Source organism: Aythya ferina (assembly GCF_964211825.1).
Source record: "Aythya ferina genome assembly, chromosome: 3".
Classification (NCBI taxonomy): Eukaryota; Metazoa; Chordata; class Aves; order Anseriformes; family Anatidae; genus Aythya; species Aythya ferina.
The window spans coordinates 7,521,543-7,545,122 of record NC_140298.1 but is presented as its reverse complement, the minus strand read 5'-3'; the positions used below and the strand labels follow the sequence as shown (position 1 = coordinate 7,545,122).

The window sequence follows — 23,580 nt, the reverse complement described above, 5'->3', positions numbered from 1 at the left end:
CACAAATGTTCATTGTCTGTTATTAAATAGGCGAAGATGAAAGAAGATTCTTAATGCATTCACCAATTGTCTTAATATTGGTAAAACCTGCTGTGTATCTCGGGAAGTAATGCAAGATTCGGTTCCAGCCTGCTGGCTTTTTATCAACTCTGCTTTGAGCTGATAGCCAGCAGAGACTTCTGCCTCCCGTGTCTGTACTTAAGGTTACCTGTTGAATATGATTTTGATGACAAATGTAATGAAGTGCATGTATGGAATAATACTTCTACACCATGGAAACGGTATCAAAACATGAGTGCTCTTCCTGTACTCGTTTTCCTTTGCTGGCCAGAAGAAGACCGGTCTGTGACTGGGGACTCTGAGAGGCTTGTAAAAGCAGAGAACTGATTTTTGTTGCCTTTTTTTTTTCTTTTCTTTTCTTTTTTTTTCCCCTTCACTCGATCTATAGGCCCGGTGCAAGTCACGAGTCCCAAGGCAGAAAGCATGCATATATTTAAATTAACTACATCTCCCCCAAAGCAAGCAAGCAAACCCCCAAATAGCCCAGCTGTGACAGAAAGGCATGTAGCACTTTTTTCTCATCTTCTTGATATTAGTCCTACAGCCTTTTTCTCACATCAGGTTAAATCGAGTCCACTGGGGTCACTGGGATCCTTTTCCCTATAAAGCCTGTGAAAACACCTATATTTTCCTCTAGTGATAGGTGCCATTTTGCCAAGAATAACATTTCCCAGAGTCTGAAGCCTGAGGAGCAGCCAAAAGCCTGGATCCTGCAGACAGCTGCCAGCATTGCCAGCCCCTCACCCTGTCCCCCTGGGGCGTGCAGGCTGGGTGTGAGGGCACGGGGCGAGGAGCCCCCAAAAACCATCTGGGTGAGGGAATTGGTGGCTGCCAGGGAAGGCCAAGGTGTCGGTGACTGAGACTCCCAGTACTTTCTGCGGTAACTGCAGTAGGTATTAATTTAGTCTGTCAAAACGGACTAAAGCAGTATTTAGGAGCTGAAGATTATTCATTTAAATTATGAAAAGGCAAAAGTTACGGTGATGGATGTTTCAGAGGATGCGAGGGGGACTAAAGTCATATTTAAATATGAATCCACTGTGAAGCTGTCATAACATCCCTTACATTAAAAGTGAAATTGCTGAGCTCTGAGGTTTGTTTTCTGAGACTCAGCTTAGGACTTATCCAGTCTTCTGCTTCCACTGTATTTCTCAGATAGGGAATTTAATCTTCTTCAGCCTGGCTGTTCGGTCAATTCTGACCCTTGTGGTGGCTGTGGCTTGGGAGCACTCCATGCAGCTCCGAGTTTTGGCTGGGTCCTGTGGAAGGTTTGTACGTTGTATGAAGGGGGCTTGAACCTCCAAATGGGCATCCTCTGGAATTATTGATTTTGGAGTACAGGAAATGCAGGTTAAGTGCATTTATTCTTCACAAGAGTCCTTCGGGTCCACCAATGGTTGAATTTATCTTTGTGAAAAGATGTCTTGCATGCTGGACATAATGAGTTTCAAATCTTGGCTTCAATGAGATGGCAACTGTAGAATAGATATTAGTATCCTCTCTGTTACATTAGCTAGTTCAGCTTTTTCTTTTTCTTTTTTTTTTTTCTTTTTCTTTTTTCTTTTAAAGAGCCAACAGAGGTGCTTCGAACAAATACAGTTTTATTCTTCTAAAGATTAATTCGGAAATTGTAATGGCAGAACGTATCATCTGCTTGCATTCATAGCAGGTGACTTCACCCTGTTTTAAGAGAAGCAGTCAGCATGCGGCTCAATGGAAGATTTCTTTACCTGTTTACAGAAGAGAAACTCGTGATGATGATAGTGGTATCAGCCCACTGAGACAGCCCCCCACTAACACACACAACTGATTTTTGTGTTTCTTGTAGGACCCACTGCAGCTTTTATAGCCATAGTTCCTTCTGAAAGTGTCTCAGCCAATCCAAGCGTTGTGCTCAAAAGTTGCAATGTGAATTGAAAATATTTACGCAGATATATTGATATATCTTTTGTGTGAAAGAAAACAACAAAAAAGCAGGGGCAAAGTTTTGGCAAATATTCTTTTCTCACAACCTTTGTCTTTGTTTGCTTCCCTGTGATTTGTATTTGTTTTCTGGTCCTATCTTCTTACTCTGTTTTCTAACTGTTGATCCTGAAGAGGAGAAACAAATTTTATCATGAATGGAACAGGCAAAAAATCCTTCAGCTAGCAGAGTTAGTACTAATTGATCCATGCTTCTGGAATACTTGAAGTTGAAATTAATTCCCTATTTTACTCTGTGGGAGGTTATTAGTACTTCAAAAGTCAGAAGCTTCAGGATTTGCAGAGTACTTGCTCTGCAGCTTCCCCCGGCTTCTAAGAGAGGAAAAGTCTAGGAAAAAAATGGCAAGAGATTGGATAAAATGGCCTCTAAAGTGTTTATGATAAAGCAATCAGGAGTGGGTGAGAGTACATGGGGACATCTTATCTAAAGACAGTCTAGAACTTTTTAAAGCTTTGATCGAGATGTATTGTCCTATTAGATATACTTGATCCCATTAACACTACAGCCTTTCAAATGTTCAAAGCTGGGTATTTCTGAACAAAGGTTGTGAGTAAGTGACTGCATTTACATAAGTATGAGGATTCTCCACCCTTGGAGCTCAGACCTTGATATCCCTGATTAGATAGTCCCTTCAGGAGAGCAGGGTAGGCTGAGGTACAGGCACGGCTTGTTTGCTCTGCAAGATAGTACGGCAGTCTGCAGACATCTACAAACTAAGGGCACTTCTGAAGACTTCATGGTTGCAGACATCGCGGCACAGAAGGAGATCTTGTGAAAAACATGGGTGCTATCTTGCATCGAAGTGGTCATCTTTTGAAAAACATGACGTATTTCTCTAAGAAAATGCATGGTTTGCTTTATATAAAGTTTATATAGTTACCCTTCTCTTGTCACTGTGCAAATTCCAGGATGCCAAGTACTGCTGTATTATTCCCCCCCCCATCATTTTTCTTTATTGTAAGATTGGTGAAAACAATTAGTTAAAAACTTACCTTGGATTTCATGAGTTTTCTTTTTGGCAAGGGATTAATTTTTATTTTTTTTCCCTCACAATAAACCAGAATTTCTCTTCTCCACCGTGCACATTATCAAGTACAGAGTTGGTTGATTAAGTGAGCTCAGCAGAAATAAAAATGACTTATTTCCAATATTTTTAGACTTCTAAGTGCTAGTATTTCCCTTGCTAACACCAGTGCTTGCTTTATGGCAGTTGGTTTTCTACTTTCTACAGCGACCACACTGTCTTCTAGTTGTCTGCCAGAATACTCCTACCCCTTTCTTGTAGAGATCAGATAGCTTTAGAGTATTAGTCGAATGTAAACTAGCAGTTTAAATACGATTACTGGGATTAGTCATCTCAGCAGAGAAGATTTCAAGTGGGTATAACTGAGGTCCTTAAAATTATGAAGTAGACAATGAAGCTATTATGGTCAACGAGGGAAAATGATAAAAAGCAAGTAAGATGTAATGAAAGAATGGATTTTTGTGTGTGTGTATTTCAAAAAAAACCCACCAAAAAACCCAACCCACACAGTGTGATATTACATGGCATTTTTCAGTTTAGCATAAAAGTTTCCTTGTGGCAAAAGATAAGAGAAACATGCCATGAAAGAATGACTTTTAGAAAAGGGAGTTTCATAACACTAAGAAATACTTTTTGTTGTGGAAGTCAAGGGGAGAATAACATGCATACTTACTCTCCAGACATATTTTTGTGTGTTTGACTTTAAGAGACCCATTATCTCAGTTTATTTTATCCATTTCAATTAGCATCCTTACTTTTTTTTTCTATCTTTTTTTTTTTTTCTTCACTCCTTTTCCATTTTATTTTCCCTTTTTATCTTAATCTTGCATTTCTTTTTTAGGATCTATTGTCCTCCTGGTGTTATTCTTCAATATACAAAGTGTATACTTGAGATGTTTACCTTTGGTTCTGCCTTCTTCCTTCGCAAGGTCTACTAGAATAATTCTGTTTCAGTGATATGGCAAGGAAAGATTGTGGCTCCTAGCTTAGTTTTCTCTCCGTGTGCATGGACAGCTCTGCTACTACACAGTTTTTAGCTCCCCTCTTTCTGTGGGAAAGACAGAATTAAGCTCTCCTGGGCTGAGGATGTTTTTTCAACTGCTTTGTGTGGCAAGCATTTGACCAAAAGACTCAGTAGGAAGTGCAGTTTGAGAGCAGAGCAGGTCCTATATAGTCAAGGCTTTGCAATACTGAAGTAGTAAGCTCTCCCCCAGTTTCACACCTTGGAAGTAGACTCCTCTGAGTTTTATTCTTGGCTTGTGGCTTGCCATTTCCACCTCTTTTTTTCTGATAGCTGTAGTCTAAAGTATATGAGAATTTGTCTTTATTTTCAGTCATTTCCTTTCTCTCACATGGAGTATCAAACTCTTGCCACCCAGTATTCTTGAACTAGCACATGTAGCCTTTCTCCTTTGTTCTGGTGTGAGAAGTAAGGTGTGTTTTTTTTTTTTTTTTCTTTCTTTTTTTTTGTGTTGTAATTTTCAGTAATTAAACTGATTAGAATTAAACTGGTGGGGAAACTGCATTTGATTACACAGGCAATACAGAGGAGGTAAAACTCATCTAACTAGGTTCCTTTCCAGCCTTTAGGCTTTTAATAGCTGAGTTAATTTCCTAGAGGAATATGGGCTGATTGAAGGAAAAACTATAATCATTAATTGCGGTAGATTTAATTTGTTTGAAGTATAAAGGAAAGACTGCCTGAGACTTCAGGGGAAGTAGAGAGCCACGCTTTTGTGAAGTCGCTTATTCCAGCCAGAGTGATACGTTTTCTGCTGCCTGTAACAAATTCTGGTAAAATTTGGGGGCTATTTATGGCTTTTATACATTCCAGCGGGAGTGATACTCTTAGATCACAGGATTATTAGAGAGGGATTAACAGGGCCTCTATTCCTGCGAATTATGACTGTAAATTTACACTGTGTATTTAGGAGCGTGTATTTAGTATTCTGGTCTATCTACCTGATGCTTCAGGGACATAAGCTCTTCTCTAGGTATCCACTGAACCATTTCCTCACTAATGTGGTTATAGAATATGAGGTTGCTGTAGTTGCTTTCCAAGAGAAAACAGAATTTTCCTTATTCAATAAAGGCTTTTTTTAATTGTCACTTAATTTCTTTCTCACTGATGATTAGAGCATGAGACTGGCGTTCTGGGGCCTGTCTCTATTAATTGACACTAGAGAAGTCACTTTATATAGAGTTTGAATGGATGATTCATCTTTTTCTTTTCTGAGCAACTATAAAAACATGCTTTACCTGCCTTTCAGATGCATTTATATATAGCGTGAGATGCCTGTCATATCCTTCGATGTTACTGTATTTGTGTAAGCAGTGTTTGTACCCTGCCTAATTCTGCCTTTGTTTTCTCAATACCTTTTTCAAAAGTACTCAGCTGACTCATAAATCATGTTAGTAGTACTAGAATAATGAAATGAAGTGTTTGCTGTGCACAAATTAGATTATAACATCCCTGTTTGTGTTACCTAGATGTTGAATAGAGGACTGTGAATACATACTAATCCTCGATGCAAAAGGTCCATATGAATGCCTGGAGTGTCTTCAGATTTTGAATTTTCCTGGTATAAGGTAGAGAAAGAACAATAACTGATTAAAACGCCAACTTACAGAGAACCATTTTTAAGGAAGTTGTTCTGGATATTTGGGCTGTGTATGTTGCAGCGTTTTGGAGAGAAACAATTCAGATCAGAGGCATTCAACCTAGTGTGGTTTTTGTGCTTACATGTCTTTTTCTCTCTTTATGCCTTAGAGGGAGATAGGTAAAACGAAAAAACAGGTTATGCTTATTTGATCAACACTTGAAAAATACTCCATAAGAGAAAAAAAGAGCAATATATTTCAGAATGATTAATTAGCTTTCCCATTTTTATCTTCAGCCTAATTGTCTGTAGAAATTGTTTGTAGGGTCTTTCTTGTTGTTGTTTTTGTTCTGTCTTAACCTCTGATTAGCGAGCCACAGCCCTTTTTATTGGAGCTTTCAGAGAGAGTAGTTGCAGCAATTAGGTGGTATGGCATATGAAAACTCTTGCAAATGAGTTGTGGTGCAGGGAGAGGGTCAAACCGGTTCATTTATTTCATTTACATGCTGGTGCTTCTCTTGAGTCAGTGGGCAAACTGCTACTGGAAGGAATGAAAGAAATGTTAGCAAAAGCAGCAAGTGCAAGCAGCTCTTGTGGTTTTGGGTAATGGTTATAGCTGAAAGGATTTGTGGTGGAAGTGCTTGCAGCGACGGTGGTAAAATTAACCACAAGCATTTTTGCTGCAAGAGGGTGAATTCTCATCGTCCGCCTCGGGCTCAGATGTCCTGCGCTCCCTCCTGGCAGTGCCCACCTCTTTCCACTGGCAATCTGGGGAAATCAACCTGAGTTTGGTCGTTGGACTTGCAGCCAAAATACAGGCCTGCTCTGGAGAGTTCAAGCATGTGTCTAACTGGGAATAGACCTACAAGACAAGGTAGCATGGGTCCAGGTTGATAAAGACCACGTTTCCACATCTAAATTTGAGCAGTGGAATTAGCTGGGAGGAAGGATGGGAGATCCTAGGGATGACGCTCTGTTGCCGATATGATGAAGTTAACAATTTGGTGTTGCAGATTGTCAATTTCTCTTCCTGCGTGGCCCTGTCAGCGTGTGACAGTGCAGTCAATCCACCACCCTCTTGTGCTTCAGGGAAAATGCTTGTCCAGTCTAACCTCAGTAGTTTTCATCAAAGCCTTAATGCCTCTTCTGCCAGGTAGCAGCTGCTGGAAAACAGTCTTATAACAACGGTGCCTATTTACTGCAATTTTTTTGGATAATAGCTTTAATCTCCATCATCATTAAGAAGCGCCCATAATCGTAGCTTTAAGAAGTTGCCTTGAGAGTGTAATAAAACTGTCTGACTCCTTGCTTTACATCTCAGGCAGCCACGGGGTACCCAAGGAGCAGGTACAGCGCTGATACTCAGGCAAATCAGGGGCAGGGCAGTGTTTGCTGGGCAAGTTACTAAGCAGTATCACTCCAACCTGACAATTGTGGAGATAAATCCTGAACGTTGCGTGTCTGCAACTAGGAAAGATTAGAAAACCCCAACAACCTGTCAGGAAAAAAAAAAAAAAAAAAAAAAAGAATAGTCCCACGGAATCTGAAATGCTGTCATTTCCAGTGATTTCATCTGGGCTCTTGGCTCTGTCACACCTGTGAAAATATCTACAGGCCTTCACATCATTTTGATTATTTGTGATCTGCCTTCTCTATAAAGTTCCCAAGCAGACTTTTTCAGGGAATGTGAAAATGGTAACAGTGAAAATAGTAATTGTGTTTTGTGTTGCTCCCCCCCCCCCCCCCCCCCCCTGTATTTTTCAAACTTTAGATTATGTTTTTCCATTTTGAGACATGTCATGGATTGCATGTTCCAGGAACAGTAAAATGGAGAGGATAACCAATCTCTCTCTGACTAAGCTGACTTACTTTTATCCTAAAAGGGGCATTTTCTGTAATCTCTGGTACAGTAAGTTGATGGCTACACTTTACTCATATCTTTTATGGTCTTCTCAAGATTTTTTTTGCTATAGATTGCAACTTTTTTGAAACATTCATTTCAAGTAAGAATAGCATATTTGACAACTGTATACAGAAAGATTTGGGAGGATGTTCTTATGGACAGTGAAAGGTGTATATTCCCTATTTTATATAATGCATTCCTGCTGGTCTGACTGAAATATCCAGATTATTAAGTTCCACTTTTCTTCATAAAGGAATACATGACTGATGGTGAACACCATTTAGCCCTATAGCAACAGTGTAGGCTTGTGTTGGAAAACAAAATGTACAGGAAAATACATAACCAGATTCTCTATTTCTTCTGTAATGTGGCTCACACTGACCACAGTGGGAGCCGTGTCTAATTTCAGGCTATATAAAGAAATGATCATTAGAGAGGTTATATAACGTGTTCATATGAGCATGTTACATTTGCTCAGCTGGATATGCTTTAAAGTAGACCTTACTTCAGTGCTTGACTTGCAGGCTTCTCAGACAGTACATGTCTGCGCTAGTTGCTTGCAGGAGCTTATAATTCATCGTCAAAATCTTCCTTCCAGGCTGCTCTTGCAAAAACAGTGCAATAACACCTTGCCTTCCTCTAACTTTGCGGCAAAATTGGCAAGTGAAGTCTTGTCTGCATAGCTGGAAAAAAGTGCGAGGGCTGTTTTGGTAGGGCATGATGTGTGCTTTTTCTTTCTTTCCTTTCTGTCTGTCTTTCTTTTCTCTTTTTTCTTTTTTTTTCTCTCTCTCCCTCTCTCTCTTTTAATAACAGTGTTGTTCATGAGTGTTAATATCCGAAGCAAAGCCAGTGGGGTGGCTGCTAACTAATTTCACTCCGAGGTGCCCTGGCTGAGGTTGGCCCTCTGGATGAAGCCAGGGCTGACCTTGCTTGGCCTGCCGTTGTGCTTGGCGTAAAGCAGAAGTGCTGCAGGGTGCGCCTGTATCGCCGGTTGCCTCATGCTGATGGTTTCCCTGAGGACGCTCCTCTGCTGCTGTCTGGGCAGGGCCCCAGGTAGCTTCTTTTCTGCAATGGACTCAGATTTTATAATGAGTTAGGGTTTTCATTGTTTGGAAACCAGGGTGTTAAATATTAATATTTCAAGGCTGAAATGTGTTAGTTTTTATCACCTTTTGATTTCTTTTTCATTATCACAGTGTAATTGTTGTTTTTATTAAGACTTTTTGCAATCAGACATTTTAGTTTTTGAAGTCAAATACTGTGCAAGAATTTCCCAGTGAAGGAAATTGAAGTGAAATCTTGTGGTTAGGTGCACCCTAAGCACCAATGCATCAGAAAAAGAAAGAAAGAAAAAGCTCAGAGGGTGGTGTTCTTGTGTACAGGTAGGCGTTGGGAGGTCCAGGGCAGGTTGTAATTTTGAAAACACAAAAGCAAAGAAAGCACGAAGAACTTCACTCTGTTTTTTTTCTGTATTCCAGATAACATGTTCTCATACCTTTGGGATACTGGAAAGATGCATGAATTATATAAATTTCACTAATTATTTAGAAATAATTACTACCCAAACTGCTTTTGTAATTGTGCAGGTAGAACGTAGGACTACCTCATATTCTGTTTTGTGTAGGCTTTTAAATACTGATGATGACTCTACATAAATGGATTAATTATATACTGCAGCACTTTGATTCCCTTTAATGCTACATTTACAAACCACACAAATAGTCCAAATTATGAGATGAAGAATTGGCTGTAGTAGACTTGAATATTTTTTCCTCATTATTCTGCCCTGAAATAAGTTCCTTTTGCTTTACGTTTCGTCACAACTATATTTTAAAATACCTTGATCTAGATGGCAACTCTAAGTGGTTGAACAAACCACAAATTGACACACAAAATGGATGAAATCTTAATTCATAGCTTTCCTTTTAGCCATCGGGTAGTGTGTGTGACAATTTATCAACCCGTATTTTAGAATGAAATTATTTCTGTGTTGCGCCTTTCTCATGTTTGCCACGAAGAATGAGAGGAATGCAAAAACCAAGCGCGCCTTCAGCAGAGGGGTTCACACAAAACCTGCTGATGGATGGCTCTGTGCATGCCAGCCAGTTTTAGCCTTCTCTGGTTCCTTCCTATTCAAATTGCAGCTTCTGATTCAACGAGTCTGTCATCTTCTCCCTCCCAGGGATGAGATCAGCCTCACAAAACAGGTTCTTCTAACTGTCCTCCACAAGGCGTTGGCAGGAAACCCTTTTCTTTTGCATCACTTTCATTTGATTTAGGAGAGATGGTTCTGTCTAGCTGAAAATAATACCAGTTGATTGGTATGAAGGGCATGAATTTCACAGGTATGAAGGCGTGAAGTGATGAAGTGCTGCTTTTGCAAGATTTCATCTGAAAATGTTTTGCTGAGTTGTGTTTGGGACTGGAGATGTCCCGATGACTACCCTTGCAAACAAGTTCATCTGTTCGTTGGTTTTTCTTTTAAGTTCTGTTCTTTACTCTGATTGACTTCCCCACCAAGAAACAATTATGGTGACTAAAATCCTCAGGCTATTATAAAATTTAGGCTCCTTTTTAAGTTGGAGCCTAGGCTCCATTCTGTGTGGAAGTTTATATGGAAATGCTTAGGATGTACTCTTGGCCAAGCGCTTTCTCTCATGTTTTCTGTTTGTTTGTTTGTTTGTTTTTCTCAGTGTGTGCTGGACAATTTCAGTCTCTGTTAATTTTCTCTTGCCCTACATTAAGGCTATTAGTGTATTTCACTGTAAGGTAAAAACCTGGCATGTTTTGTTTCTTACAGTCCAAAGTAAGCCTCCAACATAGTTGAAATTCTAAATGCCAGAGTGATAGCTGTGTGCTTGTGTCTGTACTATTTTCACATTATGCTGATGCACCAAATTACTACTGCCTCGCCTGTGTTCAGTGCCTACATTGGGTTTTGTGGGTATATTTATATATGTATATATATTTATATATATAAAAATATATTTGGTATATATTGGTATCACATTTCAGAGATGTTTTGCATATTACTGATTAAGGTTAATGGGTGTAATATATATCTTTTAAAAATAGCTTTCTTGCATAAATGCACATTATATATTGAGTTGGTAATGTATTAGAAGAAGAAAAATACTGAAAAGTTATGACAGTTATTGTTTCCATATTGAATTCAGAATGTTGTGAAGGCAATTACCTTGACAGACTCAACTCCAGAGCACTTACTAGTATATTATTGTTTTTTTTGCTTAATCTACCTATGAAATACCCTTTAAAAGCTTGAAATTGAGATAATGAGTACTTTATTTGTAAAGATGGCAAAACTTGGTTGAAACAATTCATTCTCCATAGAGAATTTGTGAGAGAGGGAAATAGAGTAGCATAGACTGTATGATTGGGGTAAACCACAAAACCATTTTATTAGGTCCAAATACAAGACCCTTACTTTTAAATTGGACAGAGTCTCCCATTAGATTTTATTAATCTTTAAAGCCAGACAAATTTGCAGCATTTGCGTTGAGTATCTGCGGGGGGGAAAAAAAAAAAAAAAGGAAAAAAAAAGCATGGAAAATTCAGTTCCTTTCTATTGTTTCTTGTTTTGCTACCACAGATGATGGAAACATGAAAATTAATTCAGACTCATTAGGTCATGCTTCTGGGCAGCTTGTCTTCTTAGAAAGAGAGCTTGAAGTTGGTACTTTTAACCAACAATAAACTGAAACGGAGAGACCTTTACTTTTATTTACAGAGGTTTTTGCATGAGCAGAAGAGAAGATTTCTTACTACATGGAAGATTAAGTCCTTGTGTATGTATCAAGAATACGATGTGCTCTCAATCATCCATTTAAAAACAATCAAACTCCATGCTACTAGGCTAAACTCAGAAGTGGCTTAGCCTCCAGGAGCAGCGTGGCTCAGTCTTTGACTTGTGCAGGGATTGCTCTCCTGCCTGCAGCTCCAAGGTGCAGGGGCCAAGGTGTGCAGAGCAGCCAGCTCACCGTGGGGACTGACGAGCTGTGCCTGCCATCCTGGCGTGGCCGTCTCCATCAGCATCCAGCTTGCTCATGAGCTGGAGCATTCAGTCCAGAGGGGTGAAAGCCCTTTGCAGGTATAGAGAGAAGCGACTCATTTGTGGAAATTTTCTGCGTGGTAGAAAACAGTAAATTACTGCTACCTGTATCACAGAGGTGCTTGTGGTGTACGGCTGTGTGCAGGATATAGTCACACCCTTCAATATTCAGTAAGTGCCTGAAGGTTGTGTTTACAAAAGGCAGGTAGGTGTCTGGAAGGTGCTAATAGTGGTACTTACTAATGTGCCTAAATACTTCAAGTCAATCGTATTTCATAGGCTGGGTGGCTTTTCTAATTTATAGTGGTCTCTACTTTGCATCATTAGGCACTTAGATAACTTCACAAATCTGGCTGTGTCTGTTATCATAATGGTATTTTACCTCTCCTTCCTTGCATGCGGTGGCTTTGCATGCAAGGAAGTATTTCAAGTTAATTATAGTGGCGGTTATACTTTCCTATGTCGTATTTGACTGCATTTTATTTACTATATATAAATATATATAGAAAATACTTTGTGATCTTTAAGCCTAAAGCTTTTTACTTTAAGGCATCAAAACACATCTTGTGTAAAAATGGTTGAATGTACAGGGTGCAGTTGTTAGCTCACTTTTCTTTGTTCTCGCTGCTTTCTTGAGAAAAGATCAAACAAAATGCAGTGGCAGGTAAGGGTTTCTGATTCAGAAAACATGTAGAAGAAATGTAGCTTCCTGTTCCATAAATTACTTGTACTCTGCTCACCAGCTGCCTGTTATGATGTTTTATTGATGAATAAAAATGGTGTCTGAGGCAATAGAATGCCTTGCATCTTACAACACTACCAGTTATAAAGATGTCTTCTTGAATAAATTTCACAATTAGAAAGTATTGACAAAAATATTTAATCTTTTTTACATCAAAATAAGCTCAAACATCTGCTGCCAAAGTCAGACAATATCAAGTAATCTTTTAAAAGTATATTTTTATTACACTGACAGATGCATGGCTGCATGACATAGATGTCAATTTAAGTTACTAGTGCCATTAATACTTGACAATGACATGCTCCCAGAAGAATTTACGTTTAAAAAATGTTGTCAGATGAGTATATGCCAACAAAAAGTAACCAGAGTTAGTCAGCTATGTTGTTAACAAAGCTAAAAGCATGCTATCTCCAGAGACATCACAAAAATTGGTATTCGCATCATTTCTGTTTTCTAAATTCAATAGAATTGACAGCAGGAAAAAAACATTTCTGTGACTGCAAATGTCGGTTTAAGCAACCCATACATAGGTCCTTTTTCACTTTTTATACATTTTGGCTTACAGCACAGAAAAATTTTCAGTTTCATTCGAGGTGAACTACTTCAGTATTCATTTGCTTTCCACAAATTTCAAATAATCCTTCTTCCTGGCAAGGACAGTGTTGTAAAGAGAACATTGAGCAAAATGTTAAGACCTGTGCCAGAGTTTCTGGTCTGCTTATTCATTTGAAGAAGTGTTGGAAAGCTATATGACTTCACTCATTAAGAAGGCTGAGATTTAAAACATTCATGTCCAGTTCTTATTTGTCAAATATGCTGGAATAGTCATTATTCAAATTTGTACGTTTTAGTAACCTGAGATTTCAGTATGGGTATTCCATAATGAGAAACTAAGCTTACTTTAAATTCTTTTCTCCCATGTCTATTTTTTTTTCTTTCTTCTTTTTTCTTCCCTTCCCTCCCTGCAGAAGTGTTTTGAAAACAATTTTGTTTCTTAGAGCAAAAGTTGAGTTTTCTGGGTAGAACAGGCAAGTGCTTATGGAGTAAAGTAGCCCTGTCCCGGTGCTGTTCCTTTATGTTATAAAGAATAAAAACCTAAACCATTGAGGTGCTGAGTCATTAGAAATACTGAATTTCTGGTTGAATCTGGGGTCATAAACATCTCATTAAGGGCTAAATTGCTATACTCAATGAATAGAGACTGTTTTCTCTTATGTGGATTTTTTTGAAATGGCTTTTTTCTTAGAGATGAGCCTGAACTTTGCAGCAACACTCCTTACTGGTAATGCTTCTAATGTACCTAATAATAAGAAATCTAGACCTAAAAGGCTGAAAGGCACATTACTACTCCTGGATGTACTTTTGTTCGATGTACTGAGGCAGACTGGGGTGAGATCTGTCTCAAAATGTAGAGTCCAAGACTCCTTTTAAAGTGGTGCAGATGGGTAACATCTCCTGTGCTGTGATTTGACTCATCCTGAAGCTGATATTCAATATACCCCCAGGGAATTGCTCCCTGAATGTGCCTGTTTTTTTTGTTTTGTTTTGTTTTTTAATTGAAGTCTGTGTTAGCTGTTGCAAATGGAAACATGTAAAGTTAGACGAGCTCTCACCTATGCTGCCTCTTGCGGGCCATTGCTAAGTGAGGTGTTTTCAGTGGGGCTTTATCAACATGTGTTATATTGGAGCCTGACAAGGAGCTGTGTACTCTGCTGGCTGCCTGACCACTCTGTCATCACTCCTCTAGGTATAAAAGAGAACATATTAAAATCATATTTCAAGGTCTGTATTGTGACTGGATTTTCTGAGTTAATGCCCAGGAATCTGTTATAGCTTGTAAAGAGGCAATTTCAGATAGGTTGGGCAAGTCAGCTTCAAAGGGTGACATGGAGAATGAAATGAGGTGCAAGTAATCTTGCCCTCACATTTTTTTGGAGACCCTCTTAATGCTTGTTTGTTTTCTTTTACTGTTCTTTGTCTTGGTAACTTGGTAACAATTCAGTTCTCCCCCCACCCTGCCAAATCTCCTGTTTCCAGAATCTTACTCAGTTGTAGAATAGAGAAATAAGGACAAAAGATTAGTCAGGATGGGTTAACTAGTCAAAGAAAAATACTGTCATAAGTGCTACTTAGGAGTGGACATGCCCTGAGTTAGATGGGGGAGTTGTGCCTGCACACAGTGCAGTGGTCCAACCCAGGAGGCAGTTTGGACTGCATCAGCTTTGGAGGCTGACTGCTTCCATATCTTGTTGCTCACACCTGCCCATTTCAAGGTGTTTTGCAAGATTCGATCATTTGGGAGCACTGTGGATGAAATGCAGCTGTAGATTAACACTGGAGGCCTGAGAAGAGAGGCTATACTTGCTCCAGTGTAATATGATGTGATTACAGCCATGGGGCTGTGCTGACTTGCTCTCTGAGTGGAGGTGAAAATCCCTAGTTCTGGCTGCAGATGAGGTGTTCTTAGAGAGGTAAGCGACTAGGTACTTCTTTAATGGCAGAGCCTTCCCAAAACTTGAGTGGTATGTTTTATTGAACCTGATGGGTACAGTCTGAAGCATCTGAAAATACAAGTTCCTGGGTTTTGAGTGACAAGTTATCTTTCTGGAAAGGATACTGTATTCATAGTTTGTCCATGGTCCTTCCTGGCATCGTAGGAAAAGAGTTTTATTTTCCTTCTAGTACGTAAGTGTAATGCTTTAATAAGAAATAAACTAAAATAAAAGTTTTTTTTTTTTTAAAAAAAAAGCCTGTAGAATTACTGCCACAATTCCAATAGCTACGACAGATCCATTGGAGCCAAAAATCTGTTTGAAATGTTTTTGCTGTTTCTATAGAGAAGTGTGTGATGCTGACTTATATGTTATTAACAAGTTTTAGAAGGTATTGGAAAGGTAAGCATTGTCAGGAAAACTTCATGAGAGAAACATAATTCTCTGAGAAGCCAGCAAATGAGATTTTGCAATGGGAATATTGGCTGGATATCAGAAGAATATTTTTTTAGCAGTGGAAACTTTTGGAACTTTGAGGTAGAGCAGATCTTAGCTATGTCTCTCAGAGATAATCACTGAAATCCTAGAATTTGACTCATTCAAGAATGAGAACGGTAATTGTAGGTGCATTCTACATTGCCAAAAAGAAATGTTGTATAGCAGACTCATGGCAGTAGATATTTCATATGCTGAGAAACAGAATGTTATGCTGATTTTTATCTCAGATATGCTCATTTCACTGCAGGTGATGTTACCTGGTACAGGAGTACTCTGGAGGCTCCTGTAGAAATATGTGACTGTTTCTAATTTGTGTCTGTCCTTAATACTGAATTTCAGTGAGGGCAAGAGCAGGGGAATACATAGAGATTGAAGTTCAGTAGCAGTTTTTGCAGTGTGCCTGCAATATTTGCAGATGACACTGAGCTGAGTGGTACAGTTGATAAGACGCAAGGAGAGGGGATCATCCAGAGGGACCTGGAGAAAACTTGAGAAGTGGGCCCACATGAACCTCATGAAGATCAACAAGGCCAAGTGTAAGGTGTTGCACATAGGTCAGGGCAATCCCAGACATCATCAGTACAGATTCAGAGATACATGGATTGAAAGACTTGGGGGTCCTGGTGGATGAAAAATTACATGAGCTGGCAGTGCATGCTTGCAGCCCAGAAAGTTGGTCATATCCTGGGCTGCATCAAAAGAAGCATGACCAGCAGGTTAAGGGAGGTGGTTCTCCCTCTCCATTTTGCCTTCGTGAGACCTCACCCAAAATGCTGTGTTCAGTTCTGAGGCCTTAGCACAAGGACAGGGACCTGTCAGAGCAGGTCCAGAGGAGGGTTACAAAAATGATCAGAGGGCTGGAGCACCTCTCCTACGAGGAGAGGCTGAATGAGCTGGGGTTGTTTAGCCCTAGAGAAGAGAAGGGTCTGGTGAGACCTCTTTTACAGCCTTTTAGTACTTAAAGGGGGCTTCTAAAAAATCTCTCTCCTTCTTTCCTACAAGGGCTTGTAGTGATAGGGCAACGAGTAAAGGCTTTAGACTAAAAGACGGTAGACTTAGTTTAGGTATAAGGAAGAAATTCTTCACTCAGAGGGTGGTGAGGCACTGGCATAGGTTGCCCAGAGAAGCTGTGGATGTCCCATCCCTGGAGGTGTTCAAGGCCAGGCTGGATGGGGCTTTGAGCAACCTGGTCTAGTGGAAGGTGTCCCTGCCCATGGCAGGAAGGTTGGTCTAGGTGATCTTTAAAGATCCCTTCCAAACCACTGCAGGAATCTATGATTTATTATTACTATTACTGTGTATTTTTTCGAAGTCAATTTATATATATGGCAATATGTGTTCCCTGCTATCATTTGATAGAGGATAGCCAAGAGTGTAAATGATTCTTGTGCCATTTAAAAGCAAAGTAACTGTGACAGTGATGTCCTAGGAAAACAGTTGATTCTTGGGATGCAGGTACATTAAAGTTAAGGATCTGGAGCAATTATAATAATTTTTGACTGCCAAAAGGGAGGATCCCATCCCGCCAAACTCTGTTGCCACCATTGTCTTTTTTCTAGTCACACAGTTCTTCCTCTTGTGTGTTTTTCCACGAGCCATTTCACTTCAGTGATGTGTTGGAAAACAGTACCAAAAAGAATAGTGGATTATTTTCACCTGGTTTACTGAGTTGAATCTGAAGGAAGAATTCATGCAGCAAACAGGAAGGTTGTCACTTGCCAGGGATGAGTGATATAAAGAGAAGGGAGTGGGAGACCTTCCCATTTCATCAGCACAAGACTTTAACAGACTGGCTTAACGTGATGTTCACGAAGCACAGATGATCTTTTTCAGTTTTCCATTTTGTGCTTGTGCCTGTCACTCCAGCCTTCCTGTATTTCCAAACAAACAGTTATTTGAAAATGGCTACAAAAGCTGTGTGGGCAATTAGTTTTAGAAACAAAGATTATTCACCCAATCTTCTTCTATTTAATCTTCTGGTATGTTAGAACCAGGCATTGATCAGAAAGGTGTACAAGAACAACCCTCTAGGTTTTGGTCTTAACGAGTCACCCACTCAACAGATGTAGGAACAGCAAGTCCTAGGATGGCTAACTGTCCATTTAGTTTGTGGTTTACTCAGATTTGATATTGTCAGCTATGCTAGATATAAAATTGCATATTTATTTCTTTAAAGGACATTGCATCTTGGATAATCTAGAGTGCTGTCTCGAGTTACTGTAAGATAGTGCTAATGGCATATGATGCTTTTTTAGAATCAGAGATCCCTCTTTGATCTTGAGCATGCTACTTTGATGGAAAGTTTAGCTTGCTGATTAAGACAGTTTCACTGCAGTGTGAGGGAAAGCTGGTTGCAAATAGTTGAAATGAAAGTAGATATTAAAGATGTATGTAGAGTATTGGAAAAAGAAATGGAGGAAAAGCAAGGTAACTGTCGATTTTCTGTGAAAGTCTCAAGAAAGTGATGGAAAAAAATAACATCAGGGAATTTGCTTCTTAAAGCTTTCCAGTTAAGAAGCTGAAGGAAATCATAGAAGCAATATCTTGACAGTAGGAAGTTTGGATACTGGGAAATGCCTGATTTATTCTATGTATCTTGTCTTGGAGCAGAACAATAGTTTGCTGTCTTGCTTCTGTACTCATCAACAAGTGATAAGAAATACCTTTGTCCATTTGCCCATTTACTGTTGCTTTTGTATTGTTTTCAATATTATGATGACAGGGATTGGTTTCCCATATATCTAAAGGGTAAATACTTTACTCAAAACTTTACTTAGGCTTGTCTTCTGTTTTTGCCTAGTCTGTGAAAAGAAAATGTTGGGCTTGGCTCCAATTTTGGTACTTTAATTTGAAGGATCATCTTGGACCACCATGCTCTGAAAACTGCATTCCATAAGCGATTTATCTATTTCTGGGATAGATAGCTGGATGGATGTAGCACAGAAGCAGCTAAGCATACTGAGTGAAATCCCAATTTAATTGCAGACAGTGGTAAAGCACCCTTTGATTTCAATGGGGCCAAGGTTTCTCATGGCTGTTCTCAAAGGTCCCATGTCATAGAAAATGAGGAGAGGTAATCAAAAGTTGCATCAAAGTCTCTCTAAAGAGAGACTAAAGTTTCTCTAAAATGAGAGGCTATTTTACTTCATTTGGTAATCAAAAAGAAATGCAGTTTATAGAATTATAAATTCAAGATTGTAATTTCATAAGCTATTCAGCACATTAAGCTTTAATATTGTTTTATTTATTAGTTTACATGTACAAAGATATTGCAAAGGTAAAGATTAAGATTACAAATTACATAGATTGTGTTTGCAGTAAATGGTTTTGGGTAAGTGGAGAGTAGCGAAGTTACTGAAATGAAAGCAATGGAAAACATTTTGAGAAACATCTTCTGTTTTGGTACCATCTGTATTTAGGAAGCTCTATGCTAACGATTCTCCTTTTGTTCTTCTTGCAGCTAATTCCAGCCTTCTTGGAGGTGGAGGAGGTAAGCCTTTGCTTAATACTGTATTTATTCTTAAATAAATGTGAAATATCTTATATATGGAAAAGTAAAATTATTAGATGGGAAACCTCAGCAAAGTCAATAATGTTTCATACCATTAAGAAGCAGGGTTCGTGACTGCTGCTGGATTATTTTACTTCTCTGGATTTGGGTACAGCTGACCAGGGACTAACCAAACTGGGTTATGTTATATTGTGTTTAAGTAATTAGGATTTTTATTTAAGTTACTTCAAGGGAACTTTGAATGTGTATTAAATAGTTTTTCAAAATGTTACAAAATTCAAACAAGATAAAAAGCTATTTTACTAAAGTAACAAGGTTTTATCTCTGCACTTTTTTTACTTGCTTGCTTACCCCATTCTGCTTGTGAGAATTATGAAGTAAATTTCAGTACGATTCTTTTGTGCGTGATGCTGCCAACATATCTACTAGTAAAAGAGAGAGGTACAAGTGTATATAGTGGGCATTGTTTCCAAATGTGTTTTATTTTTGGAGATCAGTGCTGTTTGCTTTCTGCAATACTGCAGGACCATGGCCATAAGAGCTAACATGAGTGTTACAATTCAGGAATAAAACCATGCAGTGCTTGATTTCAGTTTTCTGTTACTTACCCTGTCTCCCAGAGGGAAGTAAAAGAGCTCAGTTCTGGAAATTTCACAATATAGGAGCAGTGCAGGCAGCTACTAATCTTTCTTCCTGGCTGGAGTTAAAAGGACTTGATGATCAGAGCTTACATATGCAAGGGTAAAGTAAAGGGCTCTGTTTAAAAAAAAAAAAAAAAAAAAAAAAAAAAAAAAAAAAAAAAAAGATTGCTGTTGCTTGTGAGGCTGAGGATAATAAGTAAAAGCTTTTGTTTTAACAACCTTAACTGAATAAGCAGCTCTTATTTGTGAACCATGAACAGGGGATTGTCACATGAAAAGGTGTTTGACAACTGCACCAAGACATCTAAATAAAATTGTTCATATTTCTCAGCTGTGTATCTGGACGTTAAAGGTACAGAGAAGTCTTACCTGATAATCCTATTGGATTAATCTGTTTCTTTTGATTTTAGTTAGTTGCTTGCAGTATACCAAATTTTTCTTTGTTTAAAAGATAATCCTTTAAAAGGTAATCCTTCACTAGCAATTCTTGTTCCCATGGAGCATACCTTCTCTCCAGTGCTTACTCCCAGCTGGAAATGTGAAAAAAAATAAAATACATCAATGCAAATGTTCAAATTCCAATCAGGTTCCCAGAGCACTGTGGCTCCTAACAGGATTTGGTTATTGACTTTCAGTGGTATTTATTCAGCTGGACTGTACTTGAGAAGTTGATGTCCTTTCAGCGTGGCAGTCAGTGGTGTGGCTCTCCCTCTGTGGCAGAGGAGACTTTTCCTGTGTTTTATGGATCTTTTTTCTGCCTTCCCCACTGTTGCTCCATGGAGGACAGCCACAGAGTTGGAAGGCTCATTTTGTCACCAGTCTGACCCGTGTTTCATTTGTTGACTGTGGGAAGTTGAAGGATGCTTGCTCAAAGAAGATAAATCACTTGTGAATCTGAAATAATTTTACTAAGGGAATGGGCAAGCAAGCAGCATCCCACAGATGAGTGGGACACTTGAATGTGGCGCCATGTTGGTCCCTGCTGCCAAGCATGCCGGCTCTGGGAAAGTTTTTTTGTGGGTTCGCACTTCACTGTGACATCCAGTGTGGACTCTGGAGGGCTCAGGAATTCCAGCAGATTGCAACAGCGAGCAGTCATGCTGTTTCTTGGCCACAGGTTTATCTCAGTCCACATTCAGGTTTAAAATTATGTGCAACAAACCAGCTCTCATGGATTTTTTTTTTTTTTTTTAGCAGTGGTCCCTGCTGCTAGCCAAAAAAAGGGTTTAAATTTTGTGATCAAGTTGATTTATTGACAATATACAAAATTCTAATGACTGGGTCTGGTACTGGGGAGAAAAAATAAAAAGAGATGAATAAGCAGCGAAAATGCCTCAGCCCCCTTTCCCGCCTCGGGGCCTCCCCTCAGGGCAGGTGGCGCACCGCTCGCTGAGGTGATGGCGGCGGCACAGGCGGTCGAGGTCAGGGCGCTGTTGCTCCTTTCTTCCCAGACTCACCTCTGTCCTCATGCCCCGGCATCATTTTTGGCTTTTGCCACCTTTTCTGAAATAAGTTTCCACAGCAGTGCCAGAAACTCCTCCGGTGGGGTGAATTTGGGTGCATAGTGGGTCCATGTAGTCTGTTGGGGAAGCGACCGCAGCTGGCCAGCAGCCCTGGCCCCCTGACAGAGGAGGTGTCCCTGCATCACCCTGCTTCCAGAAACCTGCAAATCATGCCCAGTGCGATCCCAGATCCTGTGGAGGATAACACTATGTCCTGTTGGATGCTGATGGAGGTAAAATACCCAAACTGGCTGCATTATTTATGGTTTGGAGTTGGATTGGTTACTGTTGCACTCTGGAGGGGCTGCGAGCCACCCTTAAGTAGGGTAGCCACCTCATCCTCTGTTCTTGTCACTGTAAAGTGGGCTCATTTAGGTTTCTGAAGTCTTTTCAGGAAAAAAATCCTGATAATTTCACTGTCAAAGTAGTCCTGACTTTGGCTATGTCCCTTCAGATGAGGGAAAGGTAAGCATGGTCCTTAGGCTGGGGGTCACCCAGGGGAGCAGCAAATGGCGACCCGCAGCCATTACGGGCAGGTGAAGCCCGGGCCCACACTGCTACAGCCTTGTGGAGAAAAAACCTGCTGTTGGCAATGTTCACTTCTCTGCATAAGGTTTCCTTTCCTTCTCAGTTGAAAGGTTTTGGTTTTAAAGTTCTGGATATGTTTTTTTTATTTTTTTTTTTACCTTTTCCAGAATTAAGTGGTAGCAGTAGTCTGTGCAATACAGCTAGTGAATTATTAAAACTTTATTATATATGTAAACACCAACATCTTCTTTTGATTGAGGATACTGAATATTTATGATAATGTATAATACAAGTATAGTTTCTCCATTAATGGGATTCAGATCTCTTCAGTAACGCCTGTTAATTAAATCTCTCTGTCACTGCTGGGGGTATGAATACATATCTTGGTTTTACAGAAAATAAAAACCAGAAATTTCAGCTTGCTCAAGTTCATGCAAAAATGTTTTGTGATTTTGAACTGCTTTTGAGCTGTTCTGTGTATGAAATCTTTCCAGAATTGGACACAAAATAGTTGGAAATAATTGTTTGAAAACCCCGATCTAAAATTTACAAATTACTCAATACACACGTTTCAAACAGCTTCTGGAGGAGATTTTCTGAGGAACTCGGTGGGCAATGTTGTTGGTAAACACAGTGCACTTTGTAAGTCCAGGTGCTGGTGGTTTGGGGCAGCTGCTCCTCATTCCTGTGTCACCTTGGAGTCACATCAGGGCATCAGCATACTTTGATTTCACAGAGCTGAAGTAATGATTTGTTCTTGCATTCCCAATTTGAATGATGTCTTTTTCATTTTTATGGATATTCGGAATGAAGAGATAAAAGTACAAAAGATACCAGAAACAATTTTTCACAGAACTGTTTAATCATAAAATCAAGAAACTCACAATAGAGTCGTGGAAGAATTTTTAGTCAATATACATGTCAAAGTTGTTTTTTTTTTTTTTCTGCTTTTCACATAACTCTGAAGTTTCCTGGATTTTATTATGAGTTTGGTGGGTAAGTCTTTTTTCTTTTTCTTTCTTTACTGTTTTTAATAATTGATTTTTAATTAGGAGGCATATTTCACTGTCAGGACTAGATTTATCACACATTCAGCATTTCACTGCCCCTATTAACTTGCACAGAGCATTATGACTTATTTGTGCATCATGTATTATTTGTCCCATTATGTTAAACTGTGCAAAGGTGAAAATTACTAAGAAAATTACCTGTATTAGGAGAAAGGGGAGGGAAAAAAAGCATTTGATACGCTGAGAGACGGGTATGCTTTTTTAAAATGCATTTTGAAGTTTTGGCTGTTCAGAAATCAAAACGCCCTTTTTTTTGCATGGCAATTATTTCTTTACAGTCAGGTCTGGAGCATTGTCAAGGAATGAAAGTGTGTTATTTCATGTAGTGTGTTAAAGCAAAGTGAGCACGAGATGAAATCTCCCCTCCCCCTTGCTGTTTTGGATAGTCTGAGGTTTGGGGTTTTGTGCCCCCTTCCCAATTACCTCATTTTCAGTTATTTTCCTTGGGGTTCATTTTTCCTTTATTTCATTTGCTGACTGTAATCAAGTTCTTGTTGCATGCTAATTTCTGGATTGGCTTCCTTTCTTTGAGCTTAAATTGAGGGTATATATAAAACAGCAAGCTAGGGAATTTTTTTTCCTTATAAGATTTTGTTGCCTATATTTGAGTTGGGGAAGGAAACATCCCAGTTTAATTTGTCCTATGATGAATGTAATTTTTGTCAGCTCTGTACTTTAAAATGGTAATTTTGTCTTTAAAAACTGAGACGAGACGGGTTATATTTGCAGTCTTTTGGAAGCATTGTTTGGACACAGTTTAAGCTGGTTGCCCCGAAAGGTCTGTCTGCTTTTCTTTGTCTCTTTGTTTGTTGGCCCATGTAATGATGTCTTTTCTGGGACTTTTTCTGGCGTGGAAAAAATTAATTCCAGTATAGCCATAAGCATGTTCGCATATCTTAAATGTGGACCAGACCTACCTCTCCTGTCTGCCAAGATAGGGTTTGCAGGCACATCAT

At 39.3% G+C, this 23,580-nt stretch overlaps 1 protein-coding gene across 9 annotated transcripts in view; it reads left to right on the top strand.

Moving 5' to 3' along the window:
- Positions 1-23,580, top strand: part of MACROD2 (mono-ADP ribosylhydrolase 2) — an 858,318-nt gene that overhangs the window by 159,042 nt on the left and 675,696 nt on the right. For 6 of the 9 annotated variants that reach the window (XM_084512463.1, XM_084512461.1, XM_084512465.1 and 3 more), the window contains exon 4: positions 18,833-18,862. The exons of the other annotated variants lie outside the window; for them this stretch is intronic. In XM_084512463.1, coding sequence (XP_084368589.1) covers positions 18,833-18,862 — 30 coding nt within the window. The remainder of the gene's footprint in view (positions 1-18,832; positions 18,863-23,580) is intronic. 9 annotated transcript variants of the gene reach the window in all.